At 61.6% G+C, this 19,789-nt stretch overlaps 1 protein-coding gene and 2 non-coding genes across 13 annotated transcripts; all 3 read left to right on the top strand.

Annotated features, from left to right (window-relative positions):
* Positions 1-888: 888 nt before the first annotated feature.
* EIF4G1 (eukaryotic translation initiation factor 4 gamma 1) lies at positions 889-19,481 on the top strand. 11 transcript variants are annotated; one of them, XM_027890577.1, is made up of 35 exons: positions 889-964; positions 2,040-2,100; positions 3,360-3,468; positions 3,566-3,652; positions 3,943-3,975; positions 4,565-4,585; positions 5,118-5,291; positions 5,658-5,757; positions 7,528-7,640; positions 8,668-8,760; positions 8,840-8,906; positions 9,273-10,154; positions 11,302-11,390; positions 11,599-11,785; positions 12,147-12,280; positions 12,539-12,658; positions 12,851-13,024; positions 13,104-13,301; positions 13,561-13,707; positions 13,802-14,038; positions 14,125-14,229; positions 14,626-14,779; positions 14,889-14,986; positions 15,085-15,187; positions 15,307-15,409; positions 16,029-16,285; positions 16,379-16,494; positions 16,653-16,825; positions 16,980-17,105; positions 17,189-17,270; positions 17,501-17,599; positions 17,721-17,855; positions 17,942-18,023; positions 18,101-18,241; positions 18,352-19,481. In XM_027890577.1, exons 3-35 carry the CDS (start codon positions 3,394-3,396, stop codon positions 18,531-18,533), a joined length of 4,887 nt encoding a protein of 1,628 aa, XP_027746378.1. In that variant the 5' UTR covers positions 889-964; positions 2,040-2,100; positions 3,360-3,393; the 3' UTR covers positions 18,534-19,481. The 11 variants fall into 11 exon arrangements, with proteins under 11 accessions (XP_027746378.1, XP_027746377.1, XP_027746376.1 ...); XM_027890576.1 differs by having other exon boundaries at positions 12,521-12,658; positions 15,319-15,409; XM_027890575.1 differs by having other exon boundaries at positions 12,521-12,658.
* Positions 11,436-11,513, top strand: LOC114060833. Its single transcript, XR_003571974.1, has one exon. It is a non-coding gene; the product is annotated as a small nucleolar RNA SNORD66 (small nucleolar RNA).
* Positions 12,700-12,775, top strand: LOC114060834. Its single transcript, XR_003571975.1, has one exon. It is a non-coding gene; the product is annotated as a small nucleolar RNA SNORD66 (small nucleolar RNA).
* Positions 19,482-19,789: the final 308 nt, after the last annotated feature.

The raw sequence follows: 19,789 nt of genomic DNA, 5'->3' as shown, positions 1-19,789 counted from the left end.
CTCCCAGATGCGCTGGGTTCTGCCATCATTTTGTGCTGCTCCAGAGCTGGCACTGGGGTTAAAATCGGTCTTGGGGTGGGATGAAGGCCACAAGGGAAGTATTTTTAGAAAAGAGGAAACCCCTGTCCTTTTTCCAAAATTCACGGTGTCCCCACGCTGCCCTGACCCAGGCTGGTGGCTGTGGGAGGCTGTGCCTGGTTGGGTGTGGGGTGCTGGATGGAGGTTGGGATAGGTGTTTGGTGTTGAGTCCAAAGGGGAGTGGGATGGGTGCAGGATACAGGTTAGGTGCCATGTCTTGTGAGGGGGAGGGTGGAGGGCCATATCACCCGTGGGTCTGAGGAGCTTGGTGGGTCCAGGGTAGGTGCAGCTCCTGGGTGTGGGAGTGGGGCGGGTGCCGGGTAGGTGCAAGTCCTGCATAAGATCAGATGCCAATGGATGCAGGTCCTGGGGAAGGTGCCGATGAAGGTGAGTGCGGCCGCGGATGTTGTCAGGGCAGGGTTCGGCTTAGGGTTAATGGAGCACGGTGAGTGCAGGCCGGGGTAGTGGGAATTCTGGCTGGGGGGAGGTCCGGGTGAGGCCGGATCCCGGGTGGGTGCGGGTCCCGGGTGGGTGCGGGTCCGAGCGCTGCCTGTATCAGCCGCTCCCCACGTGACGCCGCACGGGGCGGGAGGGGGAGGAGCGAGGGAGGCGTGGCCTACAACAAGAGGCGTGGCCTAACTAGACCCTTCCCTCCTATGGGGAGCGCGGGACCGCCCCCGCCCCTCCACGTGACCCGGCGGCGCGCGGGGCGGGGGCGGGCGCGCCTCCGGGCGTGGCGGCCCCGCCCCCGCGCGCCCCTCCCCCGCGGCGGCGGCGGGCGCGCGACCCCGCGGCCCCGCCCCCTGCGCGCGGCGCGGCTCCGGAAATGGTCGTGCTGCGCTGCGCTGCGGCTGCGTCGGGCCGCGCGCGCTGAAGGAGACTGAAGGTAACGGGCGGGGGCGGGGCGGGCGCGCGCCCCGCGGGGGGGGGGGCGCGCGCGCGATGGGGGGGGGCGCCGGTACCGGGGCCGCGCGCGCCGGGCCCCCCCCATCCCCCTCTCCCTCCCCTCCCGGGCCTCGCGCCGCCGGGCCCCGCCGCGCCGCCACCACGTGGGTGCCGCCCCGCCGACACCCCCCTCCTCTCCCACGCCCTGCCCCGCGCTCCGCTCCGTTGTTCCGCCCGGCGCCGCTTGTCCCGGTGGTCCTGCCGTCCCAGTCGTCCGGCGGCGGCGGCGCCGCTCCGCGCCCACGTGCCGGCCGGTGCGCCCCGCCGCCACCGCCGCCGCCGCCGCACACGTGCTCCCGGCGCCGCGCCCGCCTAGGCCCGGCGCTGCCGCCGCCACCGCATGTGGTGCGAGCCCTGCCGCCCCCGCCCCGCCCGCCCGTGCCGCCGCCGGTGCCCGCGAGGCCGCGGCCGCGGCCGACAGTGACACGTGTCCTTGGCAGAGGCCGCCGCCGCCGCGGGGGGGAGCGGGATCGCCGGATGCCGCACCGGGCCCCGCGCCTCGCCCTCCCGCCGCCGCGACGGTGGTGCCGCCGCCCCGGGACGGAGCCGGCGGTTCGGCCGCCGCCTCGGCCTGCGGGCGAGGCCGCGCTCGGGCCTGGCGGGGCCGGCCGTTCCCGGGCCGCCGCTGCGGCCTGTCCTGGCCCCCTGCTGCGGCCTGTCCCGGCCCCGTCGCCGGCGATCCCCGCCTTGTGTGTCCCTGTGCGCCCCCGCAGCGCCGCTCTCAGCCCCCCGCTCGGGCCGGGCCGGGCCGCCCCGGGCCCCCCCCTCGGGCAGGGACCCCCCGCCCCGTCGGCAGGCCCAGCGCAGGCCCCAGCCCAGCCGCTCCCGGCGCGGGGGAGGCGGCGGCGGCTCCTCCTATTACAAATCCCCGCGGCGGTTCCCTGTTGTACCCCCGGGACGGGATTCTTCTCCCCCGGCACCGCCAGGCTGGTTGGGGCCAGGGCATTGCGGGGTCGGGCTCCCCCCACGGGGCCCGGGCTAATCTCTGTCTCTCTCCCCTCCCTCCTCTCTCCCAGTCAGTCGGATGAACGGTCTCTGCAGGCCCGCTCAGCCGGCCCAGGTTTTTCCCGCGGGGGGGTGAGTATCCTGCTCGCTCTGGGTTGTGGGGGGCTGGAGAGACCAGGTCTGGCTGTCCCTGGGTGTCCTTGTCCCCTGTGGGATATTCTGCCCCCTCTCTTTTGGATGAGTGGTCTCGAGGCCAAGCTAAGCTGTCTCAGGGATGGGCTGCCTGTGCCAGGCGCCTTTGGGTTCTCGCTGAGAAAGGGGCTGGGGGGAACACCAGGGGGTGAAACCCAGCCCCAGTAATCTCCTGAAACCCTGGCAGGGCCCATCTCCACTGTGGGTTCCTGTGATGGGGTGGCACCCCCATAAGAACAGACTTGGGGGATCTGGGTGTCCCATGTCCTGGTGTTGGTGGGACGTGCCTGGCAATGCCCGCAGCGGGGCCGGGGGCCGGCAGTGCTGACGCGTCCAGGCGTCAGGTTACAGGAGGCACCACGGCTGCTCCCTCGGGTGCCCGGCCGGCAGCAGGCTCACCGAGTGCCGTGGTGTGCACGGGACCCCTAGCAGGGTGCAGGATGGAGGGTACTGTCTCTCCTTCCTGCCCCAGCGGCCTTTGCACTGGGGCGGGGAGGGCAGCTCTGGCTGCCAAGTCCTTCCTGGGACAGCCGGGAGGGTGTCCGGGCCACCTGGGTGGCGGGGGGCTGTGGGCTCCCCCGGGCAGGGCAGCGGCCAGGAGTGTCAGTGGTGCGGGGGGGACACGAGAGCTGCTCCCTGCCCTCCCTTGTAGGCGTTTGTGGTGTATGCTGGGGACCCGGCGCCACCAGCAGGAACAGGTTTGGCCGGCCAGGGGAAGCATTTAGTAGGTCAGCCGGGGTGGAGCTGGGCACAGCTGACGCTGGGGTGCCGCCGGCCCACCCAGCCCCCCGGAGCTGGTAGTGGCCTGGGTGCTGGTGCCAGATCCACCTGGGCACTGGTGCCCACCTGTATGAGGGGCCCAGCTGGGCTTAGTGGTGTCACCTGGGGTGGGTCAGTCCTGCTAGTGGGCATGGCTGGGTTTGGGGCATGATGGGGGGTTCTGCTCTGCAGGCTGTGAGAACCTACCTGGGCTCAATGATGTGGCAGTGCTCTCCCCTTCCTCCCTGTGGCCCAGTGGGGTAGGAAGGTGTGGCTGGGAGTCTATGCCTTGGCAGGATGCTGTTTGTGGGGCATGGCTGGTGCCTGGTTTTATGCTGGTAGGGCTGGAGATGTGCAGTTCTCAGGTCTTACCTGGACAGGGGGCAGATACCAGGAGTGTTGCCACCTCTGGCTTATGCCCACTGTCCCTGTCCCTGCAGATAGCGAGGGGATCCTTATGCACAACCCCATGAAATGAACAAAGCTCCACAGCCCACAGGAGGAGCCCCAACAACCCCACACCCTGCCCCTTCTCCCGGACTGCCGCAGGTAACTGTCCCTTTTTGAGGATGGGGGACCCAGCTTTGCCTTACCAGTTGGTGCCGGGGCAATGGTGCCATCTCCTTTCCTCCCTTCCTTCTTCCAGCCGACGTTCCCACCTGGTCAGACGGCACCTGTGGTTTTTAACCCGGCACCGACCTCACAAATGAATACGCCTTCTCAGCCGCGCCAGGTAAGGGTTTTACTCCCTGTTGGAGGGGGTGACAAGGGGTATCCAGCAGCTTTCTGCCTCCTGGCCGAGTAGTGCTCACTGCTGCAGAGCCCAGGAGCTCTGTGGTGCCCCTCAGGGCTGGCGTGCGCTTGCGAAGGGGGAGTGCGCCCGCAATCCGAATCACAACTGCTGCCCGAGGACTTCCTGGCCCTGGGGTGGGTGGGCAGTTGCCTCCAACAGAGGTGCCCACCGAGTGACTGCTCTTCTCTCCTTCCTCCCCTGCCCCAAACCTCCCTCTCCTCCTCTCTCAGTTTCCAGCAGGGCCTCGGGCTATTCACCAGCAGGTACTAACCCCCTTCCCTTGCCCTGCATGCTGAACACCCTGCCCTGACACTGCACAGAAATGCCCATCGTGGGCCCGAAGGGGCTGGGGAGCATGTGAGGACCCCAGAGCTGGGAAACAGGCTTGTCTGGGGAAAGTGGGGGACACCTGTTCAATTTTGGGTTGGTTTCTCTGCAGTGTCTTTCCAGTTCCCTCTTTGCATGAAGCCTGCAGCATGTGGCTGTGCCTGTGCTAACTCCAGCCCAGGCTGTTGCTTCTGTCTGTGCCCTTCATCTTCCTCTTCCTCCCCACTTTGCTTGGTCTCCCAGGGCCCTGCAGTGCCATGCAAGGCTCTGGACCTTCTTCAGCCCTCTTGTGTGGAGGAGCTGCTGGGGACAGATCTGGTAACATCCTTGGCTGTGCTGTCTGGGAGCTCCTCAGACCCTTCCCTGCCCCTTGGGAGGTCCCTACAGGGGACCTCAGTGGATTTGGGATGTGGGCAAAGGGCTCCTTGGCCTCCTGTCCTCTCTTTTGCTAGCCCGGTCCCAGTGCCGGTAACTCCTGTCTCTCTCTTTCCCCTTTTCCCGCTGTATGCGTGCGCTTGCTAACAGGGAGGATTCAGGTCTCTTCAGGTAATGCTTTCTCCTTGCCCCCGGGGGGTGCGTTCGTGGACCCTTCCTAACCCATTCATCTCTGGGCTGGAGCTGCTGCCCCCGGGGATGGTCCTGCCTGGCAAACAGGCCGGGTCGGGATGAATGGCATTGGCCGGGTTGGGAATAGCCAGCTCCACATGCTGTCCGGCTCAGGCACGGCGGGACTACAGGTCCCAGCATCCTTAGCGAGTGTTGGGAACCGGTGCTGAGCACGCCGGGACCCGCCGCCGCCGAGCTGCGTGCGGCTCTGACCGGCCCCGGGCGCTGGAGCTGCTGGCCCCCGGTGGGCCGGGCCGGGGCTGTGCCGGGCATGAACTGGGTCGGGTGGGCCCAGACAACCCCGCAGGTGCGTGGGGGCAGGATCGTGCTGGGGTGGGGGGCGACTTTGGGGCATGCAGAGGGGGGGCTGCATCTCGGTGGGGTGGGGGGGTGGTGTTTCCCCTCTGTGTGTGGCGGTGCCAGATGGAGGTGCTGGCACTCCTGCTGACGCTGCACTCCATCTCTCCCCAAGCATTTCTACCAGAACAGGGCGCAACCTCCCGCCAGTGCGTCCCGCGTGCAGAGTAACACGACGGCTCGGCCCGGTCCTCCTGCCCATGTGTATCCGGCTGCTTCCCAGGTGATGATGATACCCTCCCAGATATCCTACACACCTTCCCAAGGAGCCTATTACATTCCCGGACAGGTGAGGGCCATGCTCTGGGCTCTGTGGGAGGGGGCTGGGATGGGCACCAGTGGGAAGTGTTGGGAAGTATTGCCTGGGGTTGAAGCCCAGATCTGTTTTGGGAGGGTGCAAGTGGTCCCCCAGGCTGTCTGAGCACCCACTGATTCAAGAAGGGTGCTGCTGGCTCTGTAGAGAGGCAGCAGGTGGCACTGGTCCCCTCCCCAGCAGCTCCCCTGAGGCACTTGGTGTGCACTTTGCTTGTGTCCTGCTCCCTCCCCTGGTGCCCATCTGGTTCACAGGCAGGTGTGGGTTTATATCAGTGGTTTGGGGGTATGTCTGTGCCCTGCAGGGGATGCAACTGACCTTTCTTTTTGTTCCCCATTGCAGGGTCGCTCCACGTACGTTGTCCCGACCCAACAGTACCCGGTCCAACCTGGCGCCCCTAGTTTTTACCCTGGAGCCAGCCCCACAGAGTTCGGGACTTACGGTACAGACAGAGGGGTTGCTCCGCTCACTGGTGCTCTTCCAGTCCCAGCACATCCCCTTTTTTTTGCTCCCCTGCCTCTGGCCTCTTTTCATCCCCCTGAGCTTGGGAGCTGAACGCAGACCCTGTACTTTTACCAGCTCACTGTGGCCAACTTTTTGGCTAGACTCCATTGCAGGCTGTTTTGGGGGGGAGGGAGTTTTGCTCGTCTCGCAGCAGCACATCGTGTCTCACCGGTTCATTCACCCCGCCCTTTTCCAAATCCGGACTGATTAATGTTTAACTCTCCTGGTGGAGGGCTGGGGCAGACTTTATCCCCTGTTCCCCTTTGCTTGCTCTCAAGGTGGTGAGCAGTTCAGTGTTTGCTGAGCACCCTCAGTTCCCGCTCCCCAGAATCTGAGCCGGGGTGCTCCATGCCTGCCCTCTCCCGGCGCTGGGGAGTGCAGTGTGAGCAGCCCCTCCTTCTTCCCCCCGCTCGCATGTGGTCACCCGGGCCGTGACTATATTTAGGCTTGGTCGGTCCTGGGAGGCCTGGCAGACACAGAAATGTGAGCCGAGGCCTCTGGCCTGGCCCCGGCACGGCAGGAAAGCATAACCGGGGCAGAGATGGGCTTCTCCTGAGCCAGGTATGTGCCCAGCCTCCCTCCCTCTTGTCCCAGGGCCCAGCCAGCGCCTCTGAGGAGGGAGGTGGCCCCTGGCAATGGTTGGCTCCCATGCTTGGGCCAGGGCACAGCTGCACCTTTGTGCACAGCCCTGGGTATCTGAGGTTTCAGGATGGATTTGCCTCCCTGCCTCTGCTTTGGGGCTGCTGTGCCTCTTCCCAGGGGAGCTGGCAGCATCTTGCCCCTTGCCCACAGGACTGGGTGGGTGACCTGGCATGGTGTGCCCCTTGATGGAAGAGTCAGGTTGTCCCTCCTGTCCCTTGTCTGGTTCCCAGGACTGGGCAGCTCAGGGTCTCCCTTCTCCCTGTGCCTGACCAATCCCAGTGTGTCAGGCCCATCCAGTGCCCCCATGTCCCCCCTGAGCAGAGGGAGGGTCCCTGAGTCAGGCAGGGATAAGGCAGTCACCAGGGCACCATGGGTGATTTCCAGGGCCAGTGCAGTGGGGAAGGCACCTTAGCCGAAGGGAACCAGGACCCAGCTGTGCCTATCCCACCACACCTGTATCCTTGTGGCACTGCTCTGAGGTGATGCTCACGGATGCCCTGGCAGGAGTGGAGTGGTTCTCCAGGGCTGTGCCAGCCCTGGATGGGGTCCAACTCTGCCTCTGACCCCTAGCACAGCTCCCTTGTCTGGGCTGGGCTCGCCAGGGGCTCCAGCTACACGGGGAACCTGAGCCCCTCGGCCTGGGTGTGAATGGAGGGTGTGGATGGAGCTGCCTGGTGCCGCCCTCAGGCTGGTGCTGGCCGTGGGGAGATAAGGGTGCCGGCAGCAAGGAGGCCGCCTGTGGAGCCAGGACGCCCGTACCTGTCATGGCCGAGTGTCCAGGCAGGGCTCTCGGTGGCGAGGAGCCGGTGGGCATGGCGGGCGCCCGCGGGGCCTGACTGGGCGTGGGGGCGGCGCAGGGACGCTCTCTGCTTCACAGGGAAGGAATTTGGTCAGGCCTGTCAGGCGGGTTGGGATGATCCAGGCCGGATGCGATGGGGGTTCGCTGCAGAGCAGCAAGAACTCCTCAGGCTCCTGACAGACCCCTGTGTTCGGGAGATCAGGGAGGCCCCAGGACGGGCTTGGAGGATCTGGGTTGGCTGGTCTGACACTCTCTCCTCTCCTCCAGCGGGTGCGTATTACCCAGCGCAGGGCGTGCAGCAGTTCTCGGCGGGGGTCCCCACTGCCCAGGTCATTGTGAGCCAGCAGCAACCGATCCCCCCAAAACGAGAGCGCAAGACGGTAAGAAGCCATCTGCCTCCAGGCACGGGCGGGGGTTGTGTGCAGGAGGGGTGCTGTGCCAGCCCATGTTCTGTTGGTGTGTAGTATGGGATGCAGTGCAGCACGCCAGGGAAGTGGGCCGGCACAGGGCTGTGCCCGTGAAGGCTGGGGGGCTTAGCGAGGGAACTAGGGTGCACGGTGGGTGCCGGCGACCTTGGCCGTCCCGGCGGGCAGCGTTGTGCTGAGTCATGGCTCCTGGGAGGGCGGGGGTGCCGCGGCTGCCAACTGCTGTCTGCTCTCGGAGATGCCGGCACTTGGAGGCCTCGCATGGGGCCTATTTATAGCGGGGAGCCAGGTGGCTGCTGGCATGGCCCCACGCCAGGGGGCAGGGGGTGCTGCTGGGAAGGGGAGTGCTGGCATTTCCTCATCAGAAAGGCGTTGAGCTCTGCACTTGGTGTACTGTGAGCAGGTCGTGTTTACAAGGTGGGGAGAACAGGACGCCTGCCTGCACTGTGCCGCCCACCGTAGCCCTGGCCAGACCCACATGCCCCCGACACACTGACACAGGGTTCCCTGTAGCTCAGGCTGCACCCACGGCAGGCACGGGGCCAGTGAGACTGCGTGCTTATGGGCTGTGCCTGAGTGGCATGGAACTCGCTGTGATTTCTGTGTGCTGAGGCTGGTCTCCTGTGTTGTCCCTGAAGTGGAAGGAGGTCCCTGCAGTCCCTGTGCCAGTGATACCTTGGGATCCCCTGACATCTGGAGATGGACACTGGCCTGGAGACAGGGTGCTGGCTCCAACTGCCTGATGTGATGGCTTGCAAGGCACTGGGACAGGCCTGTGTCTGTGGGACACTGTGCCCTATGGTGAGGGGATGCGGCACCCACTGGTCCTCAAGCTGTGTGTGGCTGGGGCAGGCACTGCACTGAATGAACCTCTCCTCTCCCTTTGGATAAGGGAGCATTGGGCTCAGGGAAAGGGGGTGGCTTGAGTGCTGTGTCCCCACCCTGGCAACAGCTTCCCCTCTCTACCCTGACCCTTGGACAGATCCGGATACGAGATCCCAACCAAGGTGGCAAAGACATTACTGAAGAAATTATGTCTGGAGCAAGGACCTCATCCACCCCCACCCCTCCACAGGTAAGGGGACCCTCCTACTCCCCAGCTGGGGCAGTGGGAAGTGCATGCAGCCTTTTCAACTCCTTCTTTGCCCCCCCAGGCTGGAAGCGGTTTAGAACCCCAGGCCAACGGAGAGACCCCCCATGTAGCAGTTATTGTCCGGCCTGGTAAGTGCCTGTGCCAGAGCTGGGTGTGCCAGCTGGCATGGCTGCTGCCAGGCTCCCTGGAGTTGGCACTGTGGAGTGTGACATACCAGCCCTGCTGTTCCTTGGTTCTTCTGGGGCTTGTGTGGTCAAATGCTTTCCATATATACCTGGAGACCTCTGTCCCTATATTGGGTCCGGGAGAGTTTATGGGGGATGTGTGCTCACCTCAGCAGCCGCCTGGGCACTGGAGGACACCTGTTGTTCCCATCACCCATTTGTGATGTGGTTTGGCTCATCTGTCCCTACTCCTGTAGATAGAGGGATCTGGGGAGGAGTGTGGGGTGGACAGAGGATCAGAGCCCCCCATTAATGCCACCCACCTTGCAGATGACCGCCCGAAGCCCGCGCTGGTGGTGAACAAGCCCGTCTCCCAGGAACCCAGCAAGTCGGCCTCCCCTTCGCCTCCCCCTCCCCTCATCCCCGAGGTGGAGCCCGTGGTGCTCTCGCCTGTGACGCTGATGCCAATGGAGCCTCCCGTGGACACGGACACAAAAGCGGAGCAGGGCGAGGCGCCACCTGACCCGCAAAAGACGTTTAGCGCCATCACTACAGTGCCAGGGCCTGCAGAGCTGCCCCTCGTGCCCGCGCCCAACATGGACACGGTGGCTGTGCAGGAGGAGGAGGAGGAGGAAGAGGAGGTTGCTATTCCCCTCCCAGAGCCCACCCCGCAGGAGCCTGTGCCCCCTGAGGTGCCGCCGGTGGCCGTTGTTCCCCCCATGCCAGCCGTGCCCACGGTGCCAGCCGCGCCGTCACCACCGCCCATTGTACCACAGGCCCTCGAAGCACCTGCCAAACCTGCCTCCCCCAGCCCCCCACCGCCCCGGGAAGAGCCCTGCCCTGAGCCCACTGCTGAGGCCAACGGGGTCTTGGAGGAGGTGCCCGAGCCGGTCCCTGAGGCGCCTGTGTGCCAGCCGGTGCCAGTCTCTGAGCTGGTGCCCGCGCCCACCCTGGACTCCCCTGTCGCCCAGCCCGAAGAGCTGCCCCTGCCCAATGGGGTGGAGGGCACTGGCAAAGTGGAGCCGAGTGAGGAGCAGCCTGAGTCGGATGTCAGTCCCATCTCGGAACCTGAGGAGCCGGCCCAGCCCAGCACGCCTGCCTCCCCCCAGGCAGAGGAGGAGGAGGAAGAGAGCGAGGGCCCTGGTGAGGCCCAGGAGCGAAGCTCGAGTCCGGCCCCTGCTCCTTCGCAGACCTCGGAGGCGACTGCTCGAGGTTGGGAATGCTAGGCTGGGATGTGCGAGGTTGTGGGGTGCCCCAGTGTGGTGTTGAGTGATGGGGGGCATCACATGGGTGTGGTGCTAGGCATGGGGTATGTGGAGAGTGTCGAAGAGAGGGTTGAGGTTGGGTACTCAGGACGTGGGGCTATAGGATGCTGATGGGGACAGAGTGCCTGTGGATGGTGGGATAGGAAGTGCATCCATGTGGAGGAATATAGAGTGGGTGCAAGAGAGTGTGTGGGGTGCCATGGGGAATGGAAGTGTGTTTTGTGTGATGACTTATGCAGGGGTGCAGGGTTGGTGTTTCAGGGTTGTATCTGAGGACTGTCCCCAGCCATTTGAAGACACAGGGAGGTGGAGGATTGGCAGGGAAGATGTGGGGTACCCTGTGTAGGGTTATGCAAGTGGAGTGCAGAGGAGTGCCTAGGGAAAGTGGAATGCTCTGAAGATGTGCTGGAGTGAAGATATTTCTCTCTGTTTTTTTATTTAAGCACCCTGCACAGGAATATTGGGATTTCAGAGGGGTAATGGGAAAGATGGGTGCACAGGATGTGTTTATATGGAGTGCCCTGTGCTGGCATACAGCAAGGGCTATAGGAGGGCAACCTGAGAGCAGGTGTGCTTCTGGGGAACACATCTATATGGGCTGGTGTACTGTGGTGCCAGGGAGAGGAGTGTGTAGGGGACAGAGGTGGTGTGTATGGAAGGGTCCACGTAAGAGCTGCTCTGTGGTGGGGTGTGGGTGTCTGCAGGGGTCCCTGAGGAGGAGAGGGAGCACTGCACTAGGGAAAGGATGTGGAAGGGAGGCTTTGAAGAAGGACAGGGTGAATCAGGATGCAGCAGCTGGGTGGGGAGAGGTGTGAGATGTGTCTGTACAACTATATTCTGGGATGCATGCTTAGGGAGTAGGCTGCCTCAGTGGGATGCGTGTAAGATTTGCAGGGCTGCAGATACCCAGGTGGTGCACTGTATTTGGGGACAGGGGCTGTGCTGGGGTGGCCGGACCATTGTGGGACCCTGTGGCCCCATCATGAAGCTCACCTGGTGTTACTGGGGCCTTGCTGGTGACCTGGTAACTGGTGTCAGGGTACCTGGGGGACTGGGAGGGTTCCTGTCTTTCACTTCCCCATCTCTCCTCCTAGTCGCCACGTCGGTGCCAAAGAAGAAGCGAAGGATGAAGGAGCTGAACAAGAAGGAGGCAGTAGGTGATCTGCTGGATGCCTTTAAAGAGGTGAGTGTCCCAGGGGTGTCCAGGCATCACCCTGTGTCCCATCTCCTCCTGTGATGAACTCAACTTTGTGCCATCGTGTCTGGGCCACTGATGCTCTGTGATGGTAATGAGGATCTGAGGCAGGGCGGACACCAAGGAGTGGGGTGGAGAGGGCAGGACCAGGCTCGTGAGATGACTGCTGTCCCTGTTCCTCTCCCTCCCAATACAGTCTCAGACTGGTGACAGTGCCTCGGAGGCAGAGAACAAGCCCCCCACGTCCACCCCTGCCAGTGAAGCAGAGGACGCTGCTCCTGCCCGTCCACAAGAAGAGTCGGAGGAGACATGGGAGGAGAAGGAGGACAAGCTGGCCCCGGAGAAGGGCAAGGCTGCTGGCCAGAAGTACGGCTACAAGGAAGGTGAGCTGTGGCTTGGCACAGGCCTCTGCTGGCAACCACCACCTCTGGATCCAGTGGTGGGGAGGGTGGGGGTGGCATGTCCTAAACCTCCCATTTTCCTCCCGTCTTCTCCTCAAGCTTGGCATGGGGTGGAGGATGGAGGCCCCAGCATGAGGGTTCTGGCAGGAGGCAGGGATCTGGTAGCATCAGGCTTTCTAAGCAAGCAGTGCCATGTTCGTGGGTGTACCAGGCTGGAGGAGCTCTGTGGTTGTCTGCATCCCACCTCGCTGGTCCCTGTGTGGGCCTGGACCTGCCACAACTCAGGGTGGAGAGGATATGGGACAGACCACATCAGGGTCTCCCTCTTGTTCCCCCACTGCAGAGCAATGGAAGCCACTGAACCCGGAGGAGAAGAAGCGATATGACCGAGAGTTCCTGCTGGGCTTCCAGTTCATCTTTGCCAGCATGCAGAAACCTGAGGGGCTGCCCCAAATCACGGATGTGGTGCTGGACAAGGTCGGTGCGGCCCTGGAAATTGGGGAAACATGGGTGGTGGACAGGTGGGGGGTCTGGCTCCTCTGAGCCGTGTCAAGGCACGGCAGGGACTTATCTGCTGTGCTCAGGGTCCTGTTGCAGGCACCTGAGCCTGGGTTCTGTGGGTGGGGGCACCTCTGGGGCCTCCTTTCCAGTTCCTTGTCCCGGCGCTGAGGCTGGGGGATGGATCCATCCCGCTCCTCTGCCCCCGGGCATCCTCAGCCGTGTGTACCTTCGCAGGCCAACAAGACCCCACTACGGGCACTCGATCCCATCCGCCTCAGTGGCATGAACTGTAGCCCTGACTTCACCCCCTCCTTCGCCAACCTTGGCCGGCCTGTCATGGGCAACCGGGGCCTGGTGAGTATCTCGTCACTTCAGTCGTGCTGTCCTGCTCCGCCTTTCCGTGATGATCAAGCTTTCGAGCCGCTGTGTCTGGGCCACTGATGTCCGTGATGGAGTTGAGGATCTGAGCAGGCGGAATGGGGACTCACTGGGAGCCGGCCCAGCTGGTCCCAGAGAAAAGAGCTGAGTTTCTTCTCCCTGTGTCAGCCTTCAGGGTTGGGTCCTCGTCGCTCCCAGCAGAGCCAGAGGAAGGAACCCCGCAAAATCATTGCTACTGTGTCTCTCAATGAGGATGTCAAGCTGAACAAGGCTGAAAAGGCCTGGAAACCCAGCAGCAAACGTGCTTCCGAGGAGGAGGATCCTGAGAACATCAAGACACAGGTGGGAGCTCTGGAGGGTGGGCAGTGAGAGAACAGGGAAGGAACGTGCCTGGCTCTTGCTGATCCTGTTGTCCTTGCAGGAACTGCTCCGCCGTGTCCGCAGCATCCTCAATAAGCTGACACCCCAGATGTTCCAGCAGCTGATGAAGCAGGTGATGGAGTTGTCCATCGACACGGAGGAGCGGCTCAAGGGTGTCATCGACCTCGTCTTCGAGAAGGCCATCTCGGAGCCAAACTTCTCTGTTGCCTATGCTAATATGTGCCGTTGCCTTATGGGGGTGAGCAGAAGCTGGGGGAGTCTCCTGCTGAGCATGCAGAAGTTTGTTCAGGTTTCTAAGCCTCAGCTGAGCTCAGCAGTGTACAGGTCCTTCTGTGTGGTGTGGGAAAATGGATGTGTGGATGGAGTACCAAGTTCAGACTTAGCTGGGAAAGTTGTAGGGTGGCTTTTCCCTGGTTTGAGCAGTACCAACTTAGCTAGTCAACTTTTGGGGGAGACACAGCTCATGCTCCTTGTCTGGATCTTACTTCTCCCTGCAGCTTAAAGTGCCCACAACAGACAAGCCCACAGTGACTGTGAACTTCCGCAAGCTGCTGCTCAACCGCTGCCAGAAGGAGTTTGAGAAGGACAAGGACGATGATGAGATCTTTGAGAAGCGGCAGAAAGAGATGGATGATGCCAGTGCTGTGAGTTGGGGTGGGAGGCTGCAGCTGAAGGCTGGTGTGGGTGTCCTTGGGGTGGCTCTGGGCACTGAACTGTCCTGCTGTGCTTTTCCTGCAGCCTGAGGAGAAGGCACGCATGAAGGATGAGCTGGAGGAGGCGCGGGACAAGGCCCGACGACGATCCCTGGGCAACATCAAGTTCATTGGAGAGCTCTTCAAACTGAAGATGTTGACGGAGGCCATCATGCACGACTGCGTAGTGAAGCTGCTCAAAAACCACGATGAGGAGTCTCTAGAGTGCCTTTGCCGCCTGCTTACAACAATTGGCAAGGACTTGGACTTTGAGAAGGCCAAGGTAGTCCCTGCCCTGCCCTGCCTTGCCTTACCTTGCCTTGTCCTTGCCTTTGGGAGGGATGTGACCCTGGCTCTGTCCCTCTATAGCCCAGGATGGACCAGTACTTCAATCAGATGGAGAAGATCATCAAAGAGAAAAAGACATCATCCCGAATCCGTTTCATGCTGCAGGATGTGATTGACCTCAGACGGGTAAGGTGCATGGAATGCTGTTGCCTGGGGACTGTCCTCTGTCCCCAACTCCTGTGGGACTGCTGGCCTGTGTCCTCTGGGTGTCAGCAGTCCATGTGTCCCTGGGAGAGGAGAGGTGGGTATGTAAGTTGTGGCCAGCCCCAGAGACACCATGCTAGCCCCAACCCTTGGTTGTCATGGTAGTGGTAGTGGGCACACAGTAATTGGCAGCTGTTTAATGCAGGGGGGCTCCAGAAACTGAGCCCTTTTGTGCCAAAAGCTGCCACAGCACATGGAGAATGGTGTTGGCTGAGACAGGAACCAGCCTGAGATTTTGAGGATGGGAAAGGGGGATTTCACTTCCTCCATTCACCAGCCAGCTCAGTGCCCTCTTCCCTTCCTCCCTGCCATCTGCAGAATAGCTGGGTGCCTCGGCGAGGAGACCAGGGCCCCAAAACCATCGATCAGATCCATAAAGAAGCAGAGATGGAGGAGCATCGGGAACACATCAAAGTGCAGCAGCTCATGTCGAAGGACAAGAGGAGAGGACCCCCTGGGCCATCCTCCGGTGGTGAGTGCCTGGGCTTGGGGGCACCTGAGGCTGCCAGGGGTGGGTTGCTTTTTCACTGGGCACTGCTGGAGGCAGGGCTGCACCTTACAGCTGTTCCCCTTGTGCCCAGGGCGCAGTAGCTTGGTCGCAGATGATGGCTGGAACACGGTGCCCATCAGCAAGGGCAACCGGCCCATTGACACCAGCCGGCTAACAAAGATCACGAAGGTGAGGGAGGGGCTGTGGTTTGACAGGCGAGGCGGCTGCCTGACCTGGATGCTGCCTTGATGTGGGGTTCAGGGCTGACTCACTCTCTCCACCTGCAGCCTGGATCCATTGACTCCAACAACCAGCTCTTTGCGCCAGGTGGGCGGCTGAGCTGGGGCAAAGGCAGCAGCGGAGGGTCTGGCGCAAAGCCCGCAGATTCAGGTAGACAGCGTGGGACTGGCTGGGTGCCGTGGGATGAGGTGGGAGAGGGGATCCTTCTCCCAGCAGTTCCTGTACCGGGGAGGTGCTGAACTCTGAGACTTCCCTCTTTTCACGCCCAGCATCTGATTCAGGGCGACCAGCCACAAGCACCTTGAACCGCTTCTCAGCGCTCCAGCAGTCGACGCCTGCCGAGAGCCCGGAGTCCCGCCGTGTGGTGCAGAGGTGAGGGGCCAGCCCTGCCTTGGTGGGTAGTCGTGTGGGGAAGAACCCTGAAATTGAGCTGGTGTCAGTATGTAGGCAAGTTATGGTCTTGACTGGAATAATCCCCTGTGGCAAGATGGGACTTTGAGGGGGCTTGGAGTCAGTGGTGAGTCCTTGTGGCAAGGAAGGTTGATCCCGTGCTGGGTTTCCTCCCTATGGTTTGGCACTTGGGAGACCACATCTGGGTGCTGGATCTGGCCTGGGAGTCCTGGAACCAGATGAATATGGATGGACTGGAGGGAATCCTATGAGGCTGGTGCGTGAGGTCCCCAAGGAGAGCTGGAGTTTGGGTTTGTTCAGGAGAAGAGGAAAACGGGGTTTTCTCCACAGTTTGCAGCAGGAGGAAGGTGTGGGCAGGATGAGGCCAGGCAATGCTCAGCCATGGCAATGGACAGAGTGAAAGGCGAAGGGCGTGAGTTGGAACGGGAGAAAGGGAAAAGTGTTTTCCCTCAAGAAATGATCAAGTGCTGAAAGAGGTGGGGACTGAAGTGGGACAACCTTACTTGAAGAACTCTACAGTACTGGGTCAGAGAGGGTGGTGGCAGGCTCTTCACACTGTGTGCATCTTTATCCCACTCAGGAGCAGCTCCAGCCGTGACAGGTCAGAGAAGGCTGGGGACAGAGGGGACCGGGAGTCACGTTCGGAGAAGGGCGGCGACCGTCTGGAGCGTCCTGACCGGGGAGAGCGGTCAGACAGGAACAGGTCTGCCCTCACCAAGAGGAGCTTCAGCAAAGAGACGGAGGACAGAAGCCGAGAACGGGAGAAGCAGGGCGGCCCCGAGGCTGTGCGCAAGGCTGCCAGCATGACGGACGAACGGGACCGAAGCCGAGAGACCGGTGAGCTGGGGAGCAGCAGTATCCCAGGATCTAGCTATGACCTGTGGCTCTGCCTGTCCCAGGAGGTACCTGATCCTTGCTCTCTCCTTGCAGTTAAGCAAGAGCCAGCACCTCCTGCAACATCCACCAAGCCTGCGCTGTCAGAAGAGGAGCTGGAGAAAAAATCCAAGGCGATCATAGAGGAATACCTGCACATTAATGACATGAAGGTGAGAGGATGGGGTGACCAAGCACAGCACCATCTGGTCCCCCTAACATGCAATATGCGTCCCTACATGGTGTGGGCAGGGTGCTGGTGGTGCCTGGATGCAGAAGAGGGGAGCCAGAGCTGGCTGTGGGGCAGTACTGACCCCCCCTTTCCCTGCAGGAGGCCCTGCAGTGCGTGCAGGAGCTGGGCAGCCCCTCCTCGCTCTACATCTTCGTGCAGAATGGCATTGAGTCGACACTGGAGAGGAGCACCATCTCCCGTGAGCACATGGGGGCCTTGCTCTGCCAGCTGGTGAAGGCAGGCACGCTCTCCAAGGAGCAGTACTACAAAGGGTGAGGGACCATGGCAGCCTGGTCCCAGGCTAGTATTTGCCTGGCTTTGGATTTGGCCCTGCCTTGAGCAGGGCTCAGCACTGAGAACTCCTGAGGTCCCTCCTAGCTGAGGGCATGGGACTGCTGGATCCCAACAGCTCCCTCTGCTCTGCAGGCTGCGGGAGATCTTGGAGATTGCAGAGGACATGGAGATTGACATCCCACACATTTGGCTGTACCTGGCTGAGCTCATCACCCCCATCCTGCAAGAGGAAGGCATCCCTATGGAGGAGTTGTTCAGGTGAGGGCTGTGTTCCTCAGCGGGGCTGGCATGGCAGGGCTCCTCGTGACAGGTAGCTCAACCAGGTTTCTTGTGCCCCACAGGGAAATCACAAAGCCCCTGGTACCCATTGGGAAGGCCACCACACTGCTCGTTGAGGTGCTGGGCTTGTTGTGCAAGGGCATGGTAAGTTCATGGGGCTCATGTGACTTCTGGTTGCTGCCTTGGGGACTGGCAGCCTGCCTGGGGGCCAGGTGACTGTTGTGGGGATTGAGTCCCCCTGCCACCAGAGGGGATGATGTGTTGTCATCCCTTGCAGTGTCTGGGTCATTGGGGGTGGTGTGGCGAAGCTGCAGTATCTTTTTCCCTGGAGATGGGAAGGCATGGTGTGCTGATGCTGACTGACTGTCCCACAGAGCCAGAAGACAGCAGGCAAGCTGTGGCGGGATGGGGGACTGAGCTGGAAGGAATTCCTGCCTGAGGACCAGGATGTCAACAAATTTGTCACAGAGCAGGTGGGAGCTTGGTGGTGGTGAGGGACAGAGGTGGGGCCGTCAAGGGACCCTGAAGGACCCTGCTGGGAGTGTGGTGCACCCCTGTGCTGCCTTTAACAGCTCTCTCTGCCTGCTTCCCTAGAAATTGGAGTACACAATGGGGGACAGCTCGGACACGCCGAGCCGCAAGGAGCTGACCTCAGAGGAGCTGTGCAAGCAAATGGACAAACTGCTGAAGGAGAACCCGAACAACCAAAGAATACACGACTGGATTGAGGTGTGGATGTGGGTGCAGTGCTGGTGTGTCTGGGGGCTCCCTCCCGGCTCTCTCCAGCTCACAGTCCTCTACCCTCCCCCTTCTAGGCCAACCTGAGCGAGCAGCAGGTCTCGTCCAACACATTTATCAGGGCCCTGATGACGTCTGTGTGCCACTCGGCCATTGTCTGTGAGTACCGGGGTGAGGCAGGAGTGGGGGGGTTCCCCTGCTCCCACTGCACCCCTCTCATGCCCCATCTCCCGCAGTCGAGAACCCGTACCGCGTGGACACCGTGGTCATCCGCAACCAAGCCAAGCTGCTGCAGAAGTACCTGCGGGATGAACAGAAGGAGCTCCAGGCGCTCTACGCCCTGCAAGCCTTGGTGGTGAAGTTGGACCAGCCTCCCAGTGAGTGTGGGGTGCGGGTGGGCTGAGGAGGGGGGTGGCAGGTGTGTCCCCACACCAGCAGGCTGGCTGGTGGCTGGAGAATGGCAGAGATCCCCCTTTGTCCCCCCTAGACCTGCTGCGGATGTTCTTTGATGCCCTCTACGATGAGGATGTCATCAAGGAGGAGGCTTTCTACAAGTGGGAGTCCAGCAAGGACCCAGCAGAGCAGCAGGGCAAAGGGGTAGCTCTCAAATCGGTGACAGCCTTTTTCACCTGGCTCCGTGAGGCTGAGGACGAGTCGGACAACAACTGAGCAGCTGTAAGGAGGAGGAGAAAGGGGGGAGAGAGAGCGGGGCACCCCGGGGAGTGACTCCATCCCCTCCCACCCATGGACTTGCTGATGCCAGGGCTGAGGGACCTGCTGTGCCCCTTGCAGCCCCCTTCTCTCTTTCAGTTCTTCTCTCCCTCCTTCCTCTGTCCTGGTTCTGTTTGTGAGGCCTGTACTAGTTTGTCATGATGATAATAAACGGATGCTGACCGAGGCAGTAGCTGCCATGGGTCCCCTTGGGGACCCTCCTTGCCCCCGCTCCCGGCACAGGTGTGCTGGGTTTCTGGGAGTGGGGCAGAGCACCCCCGGACTCATGTCATGGAGAGGGGGGATAGGATGGGGACACATCTCTCCCCTCCTCTCCCTCCTCCTCTTTCTCCTCCCCCCTTCTTGCTGAAATATAGAGAGATTATATATATATGAACTTATTAAATTTGGTTTGGGGACAGGAGTGTGATTTCTCCCCCTCCCCTGTCCTCTCTCTATTCCTCCATCACTGCCTGGACCTCCCCCTCTATGGTTTTTAAATTTTAAATATAAATCATTCCCCCCCCAGCTCCTGCTCTGACACCTGGGGAGGGTGCCGGGGACTGGGCAGGGGGGGAGAGGGGGGCGGCCCCTTCTCTCTGGGCCAGGCTGAGTCCCCTCCAACATCCTAAAAGCTCCCATCCTCCTCCCAAATGTTTAAGGCCACAATTGGGCAAGTGACAGGGCGGCCCCCTCATCCGCGTCCCCTGTATTTATAGAGCGCCGGATGTGATGAGCCGCATGTGTAATTATTAAAACAAGGATTCAATTACTGGTCACGTGAATTTGTAAATAATTTTTTTTTGCCTTTTTTTTTTTTTTTTTTTTCTTTATGGAGTATTTAATTGAAGATTTAAAGGCATCTTTTCACCTTAAAACTGGAAATAAAAGAACATTGCTAAATAATGCCCAGTGTGCCGCTGTTGCCGCCCCCCTCATCCCCCCCTCCCCGTCCCATGTCACTTGTGCCTGGGCTGGTGTGGGGTGCCAGCCTCAAGCATGGGCAGTCTCCCCCGTCACCCCGGGGCAGATGGTAGGTACCTTCCATTCCAGGCCTGGGAAGTTGACAAGGGGGTTGGATGTGCCTGCAGCCAGGCCCCCTGGACTCCCCTCGCTGGCTCTGCCTGGCACAGGTGTCCCGTGGTGGAGCAGGCATCCCTGCCAGAAGCTTGGCTGTGGAGCAGAGAGCCCTGATTGTCCCCAAGTGTCCCTTT

Source organism: Empidonax traillii, unplaced genomic scaffold, assembly GCF_003031625.1.
Source record: "Empidonax traillii isolate 1590-97213 ecotype Southwest subspecies unplaced genomic scaffold, ASM303162v1 scaffold292:size1342341, whole genome shotgun sequence".
NCBI classification, from domain to species: Eukaryota; Metazoa; Chordata; class Aves; order Passeriformes; family Tyrannidae; genus Empidonax; species Empidonax traillii.
The sequence above is the reverse complement of the archived record's forward strand: the minus strand, read 5'-3'. Positions and strand labels throughout refer to the sequence as shown.

Bases quoted from the DNA above. Each gene is read 5' to 3' on its own strand.
- EIF4G1 (XM_027890575.1), top strand. From the start codon at position 3,394: ATGAACAAAGCTCCACAGCCCACAGGAGGAGCCCCAACAACCCCACAC. The intron at 3,653-3,942 runs GTAAGGGTTTTA...CTCCTCTCTCAG, and splicing joins CGCCTTCTCAGCCGCGCCAG to TTTCCAGCAGGGCCTCGGGC. The intron at 13,025-13,103 runs GTGGGAGCTCTG...TTGTCCTTGCAG, and splicing joins CTGAGAACATCAAGACACAG to GAACTGCTCCGCCGTGTCCG.